This window comes from Lutra lutra, chromosome 8 (genome assembly GCF_902655055.1).
Source record: "Lutra lutra chromosome 8, mLutLut1.2, whole genome shotgun sequence".
Lineage (NCBI taxonomy): Eukaryota > Metazoa > Chordata > Mammalia > Carnivora > Mustelidae > Lutra > Lutra lutra.
Genome location: NC_062285.1, coordinates 50,812,011 through 50,825,020, shown reverse-complemented (window position 1 = coordinate 50,825,020; position 13,010 = coordinate 50,812,011). Strand labels below are relative to the sequence as shown.

Here is a 13,010-nt window from a genome sequence, read left to right as displayed (position 1 = left end):
ACACACACACACACACAGCTAAACGCACAAGGGCCAGAAATTCGGTCAAGGTCTTTTTGGCTAGGTCTCCTTAGGCCCCAACCTCTTTACAGCAGGAAGAGGAGAGCAGGGATTCCTTTACACATTCTTTAAACACAAAAACAGGACTGCGGCTTAAAATTGGGCTTCATTTTTCTTGTGAGCCCCAGGCCTGCAATTTTTGTCTGTCCCACCAGAGAGCAACCTTTCTGCATTTATGCTCCTACTTGGCAAAGCCCCTGAGTCATCTCCGCAGGCTTGCCCATCCCCCAAGTCTGAGCAGAACCAACTCTTGAAGCTTTTATGACCCAAATACATGCCCCAGACTCTGCAAGTGTTACCCTACTTTAAAACCCTCTAGATAGATAGTTTTGAAAAGCCAACAAGATGACTCACTGAAGGAAGGCTTGAGGCTCGGTTAAGAACATTCTTTGACCTCTAGCGATAAAACCTGACCCAAGGGACACTGAGTTGAGCTTTCTCTCCTCCCTCATCCCCTCGATGCAGCTGTGGGTCCAAAGTTGCCCCATGCGGGTTCTGGGAAGAGAGAACTTTTGCAGGGGTGAAGGACCTGTAGGAGGCCACCTCTGGCTTCATGATGCTGTCTCTACATTGCCTCGGGACAGTGGAGTATCAGTTTAAGGGGATGGCCAGGTTCCGCACTAGCTCCGCACTAGGCTGAACTAAGGAATCTGAGGATTTCTCAGGCTGTTCCTTTAGGATACAGAACACCCCTTGGGGTCCCTGGTCTATGATAGTTGGCACATCAGATAAATAAAAGACACTCACACACCTCATTTCAGAGCCTTCCAGATTCTGTGGACTGCTAGACCAACCCTGCAAGTATGGTTGCATGCAAGTATAGTATGGGTTGCATGGCAGAGGAATCTGAAACAAATGTTTTCCCTTTAAAATAACTAAGATAGCCAGTTAACACTGAAGCTAGCAGCTCCCTTCCTGGTTTTTGCGGGAACTTCCCCAATCACACCCCATCCTGGCAAGACCAAGTTTTGTTCGCTTGTCCGCAGCCCTGCTACACAATAAACACTGTATATAGGTCACCCTCTCCTCCTGTGGCCTGTTACGGGACCCCTGCTCGACATTTGCAGACAGAGAAATGGTGCGGCTCTATGGATTCGTCCTCCTCTGGGGCTGGGTCCTTGCACAGCCCTGCCTCCCACCCCCACCTCCCGCCCCTCTCTAAGTAGAGTCAGATTCAGGGATTGACATCTCCTAGGCTCATCCTCGAAATACGGACAAGCCATTCAGGGTACGTTTTTCCTTTATCTGAAGTTAGTCTGTGAAAGACTGTGAGTACTAGAAACCATCTTCCAAATTTGTTCATTTATTTTTTTAAAAGATTTTATTTATTTATTTGACAGAGAGAGAAAGATCACAAGTAGGCAGAGAGGCAGGCAGAGAGAGAGGGGGAAGCAGGTTCCCTCCTGAGCAGAGAGCCTGATGCAGGGCTCGATCCCAGGACCTGAGATCATGACCTGAGCCGAAGGCAGAGGCTTAACCCACTGAGCCACCCAGGTGCCCCTCGTTCATTTATTTTTAAATTACTAAATAAATCTTCCAATACCAATTATTTGAAACACTGACTAAGGCACTTTTGGGAAAATCAATATATGTACAAAATAAAGATGCTTCTATTGATATATGATACATGTATGTATGCATATCATGTAGGTGTGTGTGATGTAGCTGGAAGAGTCAAGGAAGAGAACCACTCCCCTCCCCTGCCAAGCAGCAAAACAAATACAACACTCTGGGTCATATTTGAAAATCCTTTATTGTTGGGGAGTAGAGAGAGACGTCATATTTTTGATGGAGGACACTCCAGAAACCCCAGGGGAATCTATAGTCAATGCCCACAGGGACTGAGGGTGCTCAGTCTGTGGTTTCTACATCACTGTGGAGTAGAGGGATGGGGAAGGAGTCCAAGTGCAGGGGTGTTACAAGGCTGGAGAAAAGAAAGGGAAATCGGAGCACGTGCAGGTGGGGGTTTCAAGGAGGTGACAGATGTCTTCATGTTGCAGCCCAGGGGTCCAGAAGTGGAGTGCTGGGGACATGAAAATATGAAATCACATCTTCTGTGTCGTAAAACTCACACCGTCCACAGCTGGGGAAGTAGGGATGTGTGGGTGGGGGGGTAGTATGTAAGGGAGGAAGAGAGAGAATAGAAGTTTTAGCCCTCAGCTCTCTGTGTAGCCTTTGAACTAGAGGACCAAATCCTTCTAGCCACAGGAGCGTGCCCCTTTCTGGTCGCATGTTTACCATGCTACTTGCAAACACCTGCAGGACGGTGTAGTGACAGGGTCCCTATCTGTCGCCCTCGCATCCCCATGATTCAGGCCCACACAAAGCCCCATTCATTGTGTCCCGATGCTAATGCTCCCCCAGGTTCATCCATGCCCTCCTCCTCTTTCTAGAAACCTCCCAGAGGAAGCTCAGGCCCAGGGATAACGTCCTTTGTCAACAGATTCACATGAATGAAATAAGATGACCCAATGAACTGTGTTGATCCATCTCATCTAATCTCCTTTAAATGCCAGCCCCCAGGGACTTTATGTGCTGTTCTTCCTGGCTCCTAACAGGTTGAATGCTCCATCAGTGGTGAGATGATGAAGGCTACAATTATGCGACTGGCCCTTCTGAAAGAGCCTGGATTCACCGGTGAACATTAAAAGTAGATTTCCACAATGCACTTGTTTCCACCATTTGTATAAAATACTATGGCAAAATTGCACTGTAATTATCTTTATGGCCGATGCATAGTGCTGGGGGAAAGTATGTCATCCAGATAGAGCTGCCCGTATAATTATCTGGCGGTCGGCAGGACTGAAATAACCATCTAATGAGAGCAAAATGATACGGTAAGGACCATGTAATCAGTGAGTTACGGTCATTACGGCTCTTTGTGCCCTCTCACCCAGCACTGAATGGGGGGCTAGACCTAGTCTCCGGGCCCAAGGAGCCCTGCACAGGCAGCTTCATCAAGAGCCATCGAGAGCTCTTGCTCCTTTGGTCTCCCCTGAGAGCAATGACCGTGTGTAACAGAGACACAGGGCGAGGGGCAGGAGTCTCTCTGTGGGAACATAGGCTTTCCAATCCCACTCTTTTTCTCCCCCCACACCTTCTTTCTTCAGAAGGTAGTGCAAAGAAAGCCATCCCTCAGGCTGCTATTGCTATGTGGGGGAAGATGGGGTTGAGAAGGAAATTTCCATGTTTTGACTAGACACTCCCCTGGGGACTCTCATGCTCACATAGTAAGTGAGATATCTGTCAGCCCACTCAAGCCCAGGGTCCAGCCCAGACAGCTCTAGAGCAGATAGACCAGAGTCAGCCAGGAGGGACACTGGGACATGACCCATACCTCCCAGACCACAATCATCATAACACACGACACTGTGTACGCTGTGCCAGGCACTGTTCCGAACACTTTACCTATGCCCAATCCTCAAAACCACAACCCTGCAAAATAATATTATCACCCCCGTTTTTCAGACGAGGAAACTGAGGTACAGAACAGTTATGTAACTTTGCCAAGGGAACACAGCCAGTGAGCTACAGATCCAGGAGTCAAACGCAGGCTGTGCTCTTAACCATTACACCACATAGAGCAACTCAGATACGGTTTCTAGTTACTCCCCCTAAAATTTCAGAGTTCGTTGCATTTCTTCCTAAATCACCCTTGTGAAGAATTACACAGCAGACCCCGTCAAGATCTGAATGGCTTGTGCCTACCTAGGAGGCAGAACACTTCACCCGGGAGTTGGCTGTGGTGCCTGCAATTATCAGATGACGGTCTCTCCGTCGTGTATACAGATAATGAGAGAACGGAACCCAAACAACCGAAGTTGACCATCGGAGAAGCCACAAGGAAAACCTCTCGCTCCCCATGTCCCACGACTCACACCTGCTCGAGCGTCAGCCAGGGTCCATGATACTGGGGCAAGAGAGGGCAAGTGGGGCAGGTATGCATGCACGTGTGTGCGTGTGTGTGTGTACATGTTCTTCAGACGAGCATGCCCCCTGAGTGACAGTGTGTTTGACAGTGTGCTGGGCACTAACAGTGCATTTTAGGGCAAAATTATGAGTATTAATGCCTGTTGCGTCAGAGGAAATGCCTCTCTGGCAACCCCCCCAACCCCCCCCCCACACACACACAGAGTCCCCTCTCCTCTCCTGACCAACAATCCTTACCTCATTCCACACTGGGGCGATACTTGAGGGTGCCAAAGCTGGGAACATTCTCTTGGTTTACATCAGTAGAAGTGTCTGGGTTAAAGTAAATAGTATAGTTAGGAGGGATTTTTCTGAATGTGACCTTCACCCAGACACAAAAACAAAGCGCTAGCCACTAAGGGTAGTGTTGGAAATAGAGTTGGAAAGAAGAGGTATGCTGTGTTTGGAAGATGGGGAGGAGGACAGCCCCCCCAACTCCTTCCCGGCTGCAGCAGGACTAGCTTATAAAGGTCTCCTCACTGTGTTCCCAGGGAGATCTGGACTGTGTATCCAACCTGATTGGGTAGAAGGGCCAAGGAACCCTCACTATAGCTAAGAGAAATCCTGTCTTTCCCTCAGGTGACATAAATATGAGGCCCTTGACTTTTGCCATATCTTTACTAGTACCCTAAGCCCTCCCACTGTAGCTCCACCCACACCTACCTAGCTGGATGTTCCTCTTGCCCATAAGTCCCACAAAGAAGTCATGCATGTCACCTGTAGAGAAAGGGCCAACATTGCCAACAGTGATCATGCAGTAAGTGGGGAATGGGGATGCGTTCCCCCAGACATGTATCAAGACTTCTGCAATTGGGTTTCTGGTCTTTGGTTCTTTATCATGCCACAGCATGAATCCCTCATTATCAGGGTATCCCCTAAGCACCCTCTCTGCCCACCTCTCCCTCCTCCACATTTGAAGAATTCTCTGCCCCCACAGATGCCTGGTTTAGAGTCTTCACAGCCGCCACGAGATTCTCTTGGTGCCCAATGACCAGCTGATGGAGGGAGAGTCCATCACTCTCCTCACATCTGTTTCCTCCGGTTCCCAGTGACCTCTCACACCCAGGAAAGGCTGGTCAAGCAGTTCCAGCCATCATATTGTTTGGGCCAGCTGAGATGGGGCCAGCCAGAGTAGTCACTGGGACCCATGCCCATGGAGCTGTAGCAAGCAGTCAGCAGACAGGGAAGGAGAAGACACTACTCACGTTTCTGGGGAAGTGACGATTCCTTAGGGTCTGTGAAAGCAAGAACAGTGAGTTGGTGGGGAATGGAATCTGGAAAGTGACAGAGAGGGTTCAGAGCACAACCCTCAATTACTCGTCAAGCTATCTCCAGTCTCCGTCCCACCCGAAGTCTCCTCCCAAGCCTCCTTAATCATCAGAATCCTGCCCCCCAACCCCCTCTCCCCAGGGCTGCTTCCTACCCACGCTAGCCTTGCTAAGCATTTTGAGCAATCCATCCAGAGAGACAGAGCGGCTGTCATAGAGTTTCCGGAGCAAGGACGAAGGCAAGTGGTAGAGGTCCAAGTCCTTCTAAGAGACAGAAACAAAGAGGCCTGAGAAAGGAGGCTTGCACTTAATCCACTCACCCCTCCCCACAAAGGACAGCCTCTTCCTGAGACCATCACAGCTGAACCTGACATCCTGTAACTTTCAGAATTTCTCCTGGCTTACACTGGAAGAGAAGTGGGCTCTGAAAGTGTGGTCCACGGACCAGGATCATCACTACTGTAGGCTTGTTAGAAATACAGTATCTCAGGGCACCTGGGTGGCTCAGTCAGTGGAGTGTCTGATTTCAGCTCAGGCCGTGATCCCAGCATCCTGGGATGGAGTTCCACATCAGGCTCCAGGGAGTCTGCTCCTTCCTTGCCCTCTACCTCTACCCCTGCTCATGCTCTATCTCACTCTCAAATAAATGGAATCTTTAAAAAAAAAAAAAAAGAAATACATCATCTCAATCTTGGTCCTACCCCAGACCCACTTCGACAACCTGCATTGTAACCAGGGCCCCAGGTGACAGGTGTGACCAGCAAGATTTGAGAAGCCCTGGAGAAGGGAGCGCATTGGGCATCCCCAGAGGCAAACAAGCCGTCCCGGTTTGCATGGGACTGAGAGCTTTCCTGGGATGAGACGACTTTAGTGCTTAAGCTGGTGGTCTGGGAACACTGGGACAGTTGGTCACACTCTATCTCCCAAGCTCAAAAGGGACTGTCTCTTGGGGCTCTCTCCCAACTACCACCGCATCTCAGTGAGAAGGGCCATTAGTTCTCTTCTCCTTGGCACATCAGGAACCAGTTTGCTCCAGGATATCGTTGCCCCACTGTGTGAGTGAGCCATGAATGCCAAGAAAGCCCTGTCAGACAGAGCAGGTGTCCTCTGTACTCCACGATGGAGTCACAGACAGGACTCAGTCCCTGGGATGGGTGTAGGTAGGCAGCCAGCACCCAGCTGCGATCCTGAAATCCCCCCGACCCTGCGCTGTGTTCGTGATGCATGCTTCTCTGGCTAAGCTTCTCACCACCTCTCACTCTCTTTTCTTCTCCATAGGTTTCTGCCTCTGACTGTCCCTCCATCTCTTTCTTTCTTTCTTTTTTTTTTTTAAGATTTTATTTTTTTGACAGAGAGAGAGATCACAAGTAGGCAGAGAGGCAGGCAGAGGGGGAGGGGGGAAGCAGGCTTCCTGCTGAGCAGAGAGCCCGATGTGTGGCTTGATCCCAGGACCCTGGGATCATGACCCGAGACAAAGGCAGAAGCTTTAACCCACTGAGCCACTCAGGCTCCGCCCCCCCCATCGCTTTCTACACAGAATTTGGAATTTCTGGAAGTCTATGTGTTTGGAATGACTCTTCTTCTCCTCCACAAATGAACCCCATTCCGGATCTGCTGCCAGGCAGAGGCTCCTCATTGCCTTGGTGATTTTTTTTTAGCAACCTGGACACAGCTGGATGGTTGGTGGGCACACACCACACAGCCAGTTAATTACAGCTGCAGAGAAACAGTGACCGTGATCATGTCTGGAGATTCTCACCTTGAGTCTCAGCGGTGCCTCTCTCTCTCTCGAACCCAGATGTCCTTGGATTGCTGAGCACGCAAGTAGCACATTTACATGGAATGTACCCTTGTGCATACCAACACGCTTGCCTAGGCACACACAGATCCTACCCTGCCTCACCCCAACTTCCCTTGTCCTCTCAAACCTTCGGAGAGAAGGTGGAATGGCAATCTCTCCCTGTCATTGACCAAGAGGAAAAGACCTTGAAGCAAATTTGTCTTAGAAAAATATATGCAGATATTCTATCTCCAGCTGGAACTTTGGGCTCCAAACATAAGGGCCAGCCCATATTTGGCACTCCTGATGTGTTTTTTAAAAGACTTTATTTTTGAGTAATCTCTATACTCAATATGGGGCTTGAACTCACAATCCTGAGATCAAGAGTAGTGTGTTCTACTGACTGAGACAGCTGGGCACCTGTATTTTTTAAAAAATTGTATTTACTTATTTGCCAGAGAGAGAGTACACTGGAAGAGGGAGAAGCAGGCTCCCCACTGTGCAAGGATCCCGATGAGGGACTTGATCCAGGACCCCTGGCATCATGACCTGAGATAAAGGCAGACACTTAATTAACTGAGCCACCCAGGCGTGCCTGTCTTTTGTATTTTTGAATTGGTTCTGATCTTTTGAATCTGGTGCAGCAGCCACCACCTGCAAGGTTACCAGCCTATTGTGCCCTGGGACACGTACAGATAAAGACTGATTTCTCTCTCTGCCCAGCACACGGCTTCCTAGGCAGCCGCTTTCCCTAGATTGTTCAAATATTCTGCCCACCTCCTGTAATGAGATGCTAAACAGATCTGAGCTGGAGAGGCAGTTAGACTTCACACGCTGAATTTGTAATAAGTTCCATCTATAATCATCTTAAAAGCATGTGTATCAATGTAATTGCTGTCATTTCAAAACCTTGAAAAGAATTCCTCCCTGCTCTCTGCCTGTACCCCTTCACTGTCAACTCCTGTTCTCTTTCTCAGAGAAACTTTGGAAATCAGGCCCAAGTCTGTGTTGTAGGGATTTTGCCCCCTATCCCAAGCAGAGGCTAGAGTGGGGGCAAGAGAAAGGAAAGAAGGCATTGGGGAGTCTTGGGAGCACCTGACATCACTGGGGGTGGATGAGCAGGGAATAATGGAATTTATTTGGATTTTGGAAACAAAATGATATACATAGCTGATAGGTAAAATGGCTTAAAAATGCCCATTTGGGAGAGAATTTCTGACTGTGTGTCCTCCCATCCAGGGAGTGGACAGTATCTGCCCCCTGCAAAGGACAGAAACTGAGCGAGACCACCCTAGCTTACCCCCCTCCCTGGGATCCAACCCCCAGGTTTCCAGTAAATCAACCAACCGCACAACATACTAGTAGGGCACTTTTTAGGTACAAGGTTATCAAAGACACACAGAGGGACTGAGACCCCCCCCCTTGTCCACATAGCTAGAGACAGTGAGAACATGACACCCCCCGAGAGGCAGGCAGGGAAACCCACCCTCTGGTGCGTCACCCAGGTAGCTCCCAATCTCACCCATCCCACCTTCCTCTCAACAGCTGTGGAACAGGCAGAGTGTGGGCTCTCGTGATGTTGGTCCGAGCTCCGCCGGGGTGGGCACAGCTAGAGGGGGTGTCTTACCTTGTTGTGCCCCCCAGCAGGCACCACCTGCTCCTGTGAGTCCTCACAGACAGCCCCCAGACTGTAAGCCAGGCTGATGGCCAGAATGGCTGCAAACAGTAGGGCCCTCCGCATGGTGCCTAAGAGGACAGAGAAACAGTACAGGAATGGGGGAACAGAGGGAGGATACAGTATGTGTGCAGGTGCAGGAGACATTCTGAGACAATCTGTCTTGATCCTGCTTCCCCAGCCTCCAATTCTCCCATCTAAGCCCTGGTCCAGGGAGAGTATCTCTGAGCAGGATGGCCAGCCCTTGGGCTCGGTGTCCCTGCTCCCCCATCACACATCTCCCCACACTGAGCACCTGGCAATGAGCCGTGTTGCAGTAGTCCCCCAAAGAAGATGATAGATTCGTAGCACATGCACAGGTCTGCCTTCTTAGTCAGCTTAAGGAGGGATCCTGGATTCTAGTTTCTAGCACCAGATAACCCAAGACTTAGGCAAAACTTTCTAGTATTAGAAGAATCAGTCTGAACCCACAGGCTCCAAACATTACTCGTTCTCAACCCATATCAGAGCTTTCTGCTTCCCTTCCCTGTACCCAGTGCTGAGATCGTAAGCTGCCACCTCTATTGCCTCCTAACCCTGGCCCCTGTCCTTTGGTGCCAGCTCCAGTCCCTCCAACATTCTCCCACTCGTGCCTACCTGTGGAACAGCTTTGAGCCTGGGGCAGGCGGTCTAAGAGGATCAGGGAGCTGGCCAGGAGCACTGCCCACTCCCCTAACACACACACACACACACACACACACACACACACACACACACACACACACACACGCTGGTGGTATCGCTGCCTCCGTGAAGAGAGAAGCTGGGAGTGGAGGGGATCTGAAGATGTGGCAGCAACTCCCGCCCAGCTCACAGATAAAGGCTCTGGGAGGGTCTGGGGGAGCCGGGGGAGGGGCTGCGAATCACCAATCCCAGGGTGGCTGGAGGGGAGCGGGGAGGCTGGTGGAGAAAAAGGAGGCTATAGGCTGCAGGCAAACACACACACACACACACACACACACACACGCACACACACACGCACACGCACACGCACACACAGGCCCTGCAGTGTGCTCACTTTCCAACAGCTCCGGAGCTGGGCGCACTAAGGAATGATGTCGTGTATGTTTTGTACCAAAATGTCCATGATGGTTATAGCTCAGTAGGTGTGGTCCCAGCTCGTTCTCCTCATTGTTCACCCACCAGCTCCTTGCCCTTTAAACCTTCAGGCTCAACTGCCAGACCAGAAGCATTTCAGGCAGGTGCTTCTCTGGCCCTCCCACACCCCCGGGACAACCAGACACAGGCCCCTGAGCACTGGGAGGTGAGTCTGGCATCCCTTTCCATCCTCATTGCTCCCTCTGTCCTCCTTCCAGCTGCAACTGACCCATCACTTGCTGAGGACCAAGTGATGGGTCAGCGCTTCTCCCCTGCTGTATAATGCAGAAACTTCCAGTGTCTGCCTCCCTCTTCACCAGGGCAAATGCTTCTCCCTACACCACTCCCTCTCCAGCCCGTAATCAGCCTGATTTTGTTGCATTCTTCCAGAGTTCTAACTTCTATTCCTCTTGCTAGAATCTCAGGAAGGAGGAAAAGAACACTGTGGCCGAGCTGTCACCACCACCACCCCCCATTCCTCTCCCTGGCCCGGTCCGGCCCAGTCCGGCCCAGCCCAGCTCAGCATTGATCTCTTAACTGCTTCTTTTTCCTCACAGTTACATGTTTTCCCCTCTCTGATCGGCCTCCCTGCAGCCAGGCATCTTCTCCCTGGACATTTCAAGCCTCTCCTTCCTTTCCCACTCTGTTGAAGGAGCTCCTGCTGCTCATTTCATACCTGAGGTGGAGCCCCAGGGGAGAGTCAGAGTCAGAACTGGGCTGGGATGGAAGGAGAACTGGAAAGAGAAGATGCTGCTCAAGGGAACCAGGCGGGGGTGGGGTGGGGGGACAGCAGAGTGAAAGCAGCTTCAGAGCCATTGTCACTCTTAGCATTTCCTATTTTTCAGGGGAGGAAACTGAGGCTCAAAAAGTTCAGTCCTGGGGCACCTGGCTGGCTCAATCGGGAGAACAGTGGTTGATCTCGGGGTCTTGAGTTCGATCCCCACTTTGGGTGTAGAGATTACTTAAAAATAAAAATAAAAAAATCTTTAAAAAGAAAGTCAGTCCCGTGCTCCAGGACATACAGTTACCAGAGAAGAGCCATAAATTCAGGTTTTGTTTGTGTGTTTTTCACTCCAAACCTCCCCTTTGTTTTACTGCACTGGTACGAACTTTGACCAGTAAGGGAGCCATTAATTCTCCCAGAGGGAGTGGTGCTCCCCCTCTCTGAAAGACCTGGAGATTTGGGACCTTGCTCTCTTCTTCTGGGGCAGTGAGGAGAACTACAGCCGTTGTGTATTTACTCCAAAGATGCTCCGCTCACCAACGTCTTCCCTAGTCACTCTACTTCAAACGACCGCCCTTTCACACTCCATATCCCCCTTCTGTTTCTTCTCTTCATCATTAATTACATCCCATATGCTAAATGCTTCACTTACAGCCTGTCTACCCCACCAGAATGTCCGCGTTCCATTGGCAAGGACTTTTGTCTGTTCTCTTTACTACTGGATCCTTAGCTCTATAGTGTTTGGCATATAATAAGTGCTCAATAAAAATTTACTCAGAAAACAAAAAAGGAAGCCTGAGCCTCCTTCTTGACTGCAGCCCACAGTGTGGATCCTCCGCAGAGTTTCTCAGTGCTGCTAGTGCTGAGATGCTAGCCTCCCTACTCCACACTCCCAACAGCCACCCACCCTGGGACTCAGGCCACACTGACAGAAGTCTCTCTGCCAGCACATGGCCCCACCCTCACCCCTGGTGAGGGCAGCAGCTGGGTCTCAAGGCCCCTTTATAATGTGAGAGGCTAGTGGGGCCTCATTTAAAGCTTCCCATTATCCAGGTAATTACAGCGCTGTATGGGCCAACCATGGGCCGGCACCCAGGCTTAGGAGCCTTCGGTGGGATGAGGGATAGAAGCTGGAGCCTGTTTACATGTAAATGTCATGGAGGGTTCATGCCTTGGAGAAGCTCAGGAGCTGATTCTAATTGCAGCCATCCCCTACCTTTTCTCCTCCCCATACCAGTCTGGAGAAGGGAGTCCAGGCTAGGCAGGCTAGAGGGAACCGGGGTGGTGTGAGATGGGGTGGAGAGCAGTAGGAGGCGTGTTAGACTGAGGGCTGAGAACTAAAGGCTCCTGGGTCCCATCTCTGAGGCAGCCTCTCTCCATCCGCCTACCCCTCCATCCCTGCCTCCGCACCCTGGCAAGCAGGGAAGCAGGGCTTCTGCAAAGGTCCACCATGAATAATGTCCTTTGATGATGCAGCCTCTCACAGAGGATGGCAGGAGCCAAGGACGGGGGAAGCAAGGGCATGGCAGGGAGAACTGGAGAATTGATCTCCTCTTGATCTCTGGGATGAGCAGAGACTTGAAAGAGCTGATGCTAAATGAAGCCAGAAAGGTGAGGAAGGAGGGAGGCTTTGAAGGGCTGGGGCAGGCAAGGCTTCATGTTGCCCCCACAGGCCATGTGCAAATGCCCTGTGGAGTGTGTGTTGCAGCTCCCGAGCCCCTAGGTGGTTTTCCCTTACACACTTTTCACTGGAGCCACATCTTGGACAGCCATCACCAGCCTAGAGGAGTAGGGTCCCTAGCAGATCCTCCCACTGGAGCTCTCCCTCTTCGTTGCTGGGGTGGTTTGGAGATGAGGCCAGGACAGTATGTGTTCTGTGGAGCCGAGATGGTGTTTGGTAGAAGAGGAGACCTATGAGCGTGCATTGTGATGCACGATGACCGACATATGTCCGCCACGTGCAGGGCTTGGGTGCAACATGGCAACTCCCCCAGCCTCCCGGAGGGGTGCTGCAGGGTGGCGAGGGAGGGCCCAAACCCTAGGCGGAGATACCAGAAAAGAACAGGAGGATGGCAGCTTCTGTGTCCTGCCAAGTCCTGCAGCCGGGCGACAGCTGGCGGATGGCCCTCAGCAAGGAACTGGAGGGGATGGGCTGAGCCAGGAACGCGGCGCCAGAGCTGCTGTGAGCTGAGGCGCTCGGATGGCTCCTCACGGGGCCTAGGGGCCTCCAGGCCCGAGCCCTCAGAGAAACCACCCAGACTTCGAGAATGCTGGACTGGCCGAGCAGGAAGACAGCAGAACGGCAGCTTCTCCCGGCCCAGTGGAGCCATTTCAAGCCCTATTGCACAGGTGGGACAACAGAGCCCCCCTAGAGGCTTTGGGGGATGAAAACCCACA

The 13,010-nt window shown here is 51.2% G+C and overlaps 1 protein-coding gene across 3 annotated transcripts; it reads right to left on the bottom strand.

Moving 5' to 3' along the window:
* Positions 1–1,796: 1,796 nt before the first annotated feature.
* On the bottom strand, positions 1,797–10,019 carry TAC3 (tachykinin precursor 3). 3 transcript variants are annotated; one of them, XM_047742306.1, is made up of 7 exons: positions 9,810–10,019; positions 8,705–8,823; positions 5,453–5,561; positions 5,235–5,264; positions 4,693–4,746; positions 4,228–4,302; positions 1,797–2,083 (listed from the first exon to the last, which is right to left on the bottom strand). In XM_047742306.1, the coding sequence occupies exons 2-6, from the start codon at positions 8,816–8,818 to the stop codon at positions 4,229–4,231; spliced, it is 381 nt and encodes a 126-aa protein (XP_047598262.1). In that variant the 5' UTR covers positions 8,819–8,823; positions 9,810–10,019; the 3' UTR covers positions 1,797–2,083; position 4,228. The 3 variants fall into 3 exon arrangements, with proteins under 3 accessions (XP_047598262.1, XP_047598261.1, XP_047598264.1); XM_047742305.1 differs by lacking the exon at positions 9,810–10,019 and adding an exon at positions 9,389–9,585; XM_047742308.1 differs by lacking the exon at positions 9,810–10,019 and adding an exon at positions 9,389–9,585 and having other exon boundaries at positions 5,453–5,558.
* Positions 10,020–13,010: the final 2,991 nt, after the last annotated feature.

Excerpts from the sequence above, each read along its gene's own strand:
- TAC3 (XM_047742306.1), bottom strand. The coding sequence starts at position 8,818 with ATGCGGAGGGCCCTACTGTTTGCAGCCATTCTGGCCATCAGCCTGGCT. Across the intron at positions 5,265-5,452 it reads GCTTAGCAAGGCTAGCGTGG|ACCCTAAGGAATCGTCACTT; the intron begins GTAGGAAGCAGC and ends TTGCTTTCACAG. Across the intron at positions 4,747-5,234 it reads ATCGTCACTTCCCCAGAAAC|GTGACATGCATGACTTCTTT; the intron begins GTGAGTAGTGTC and ends CTTTCTCTACAG.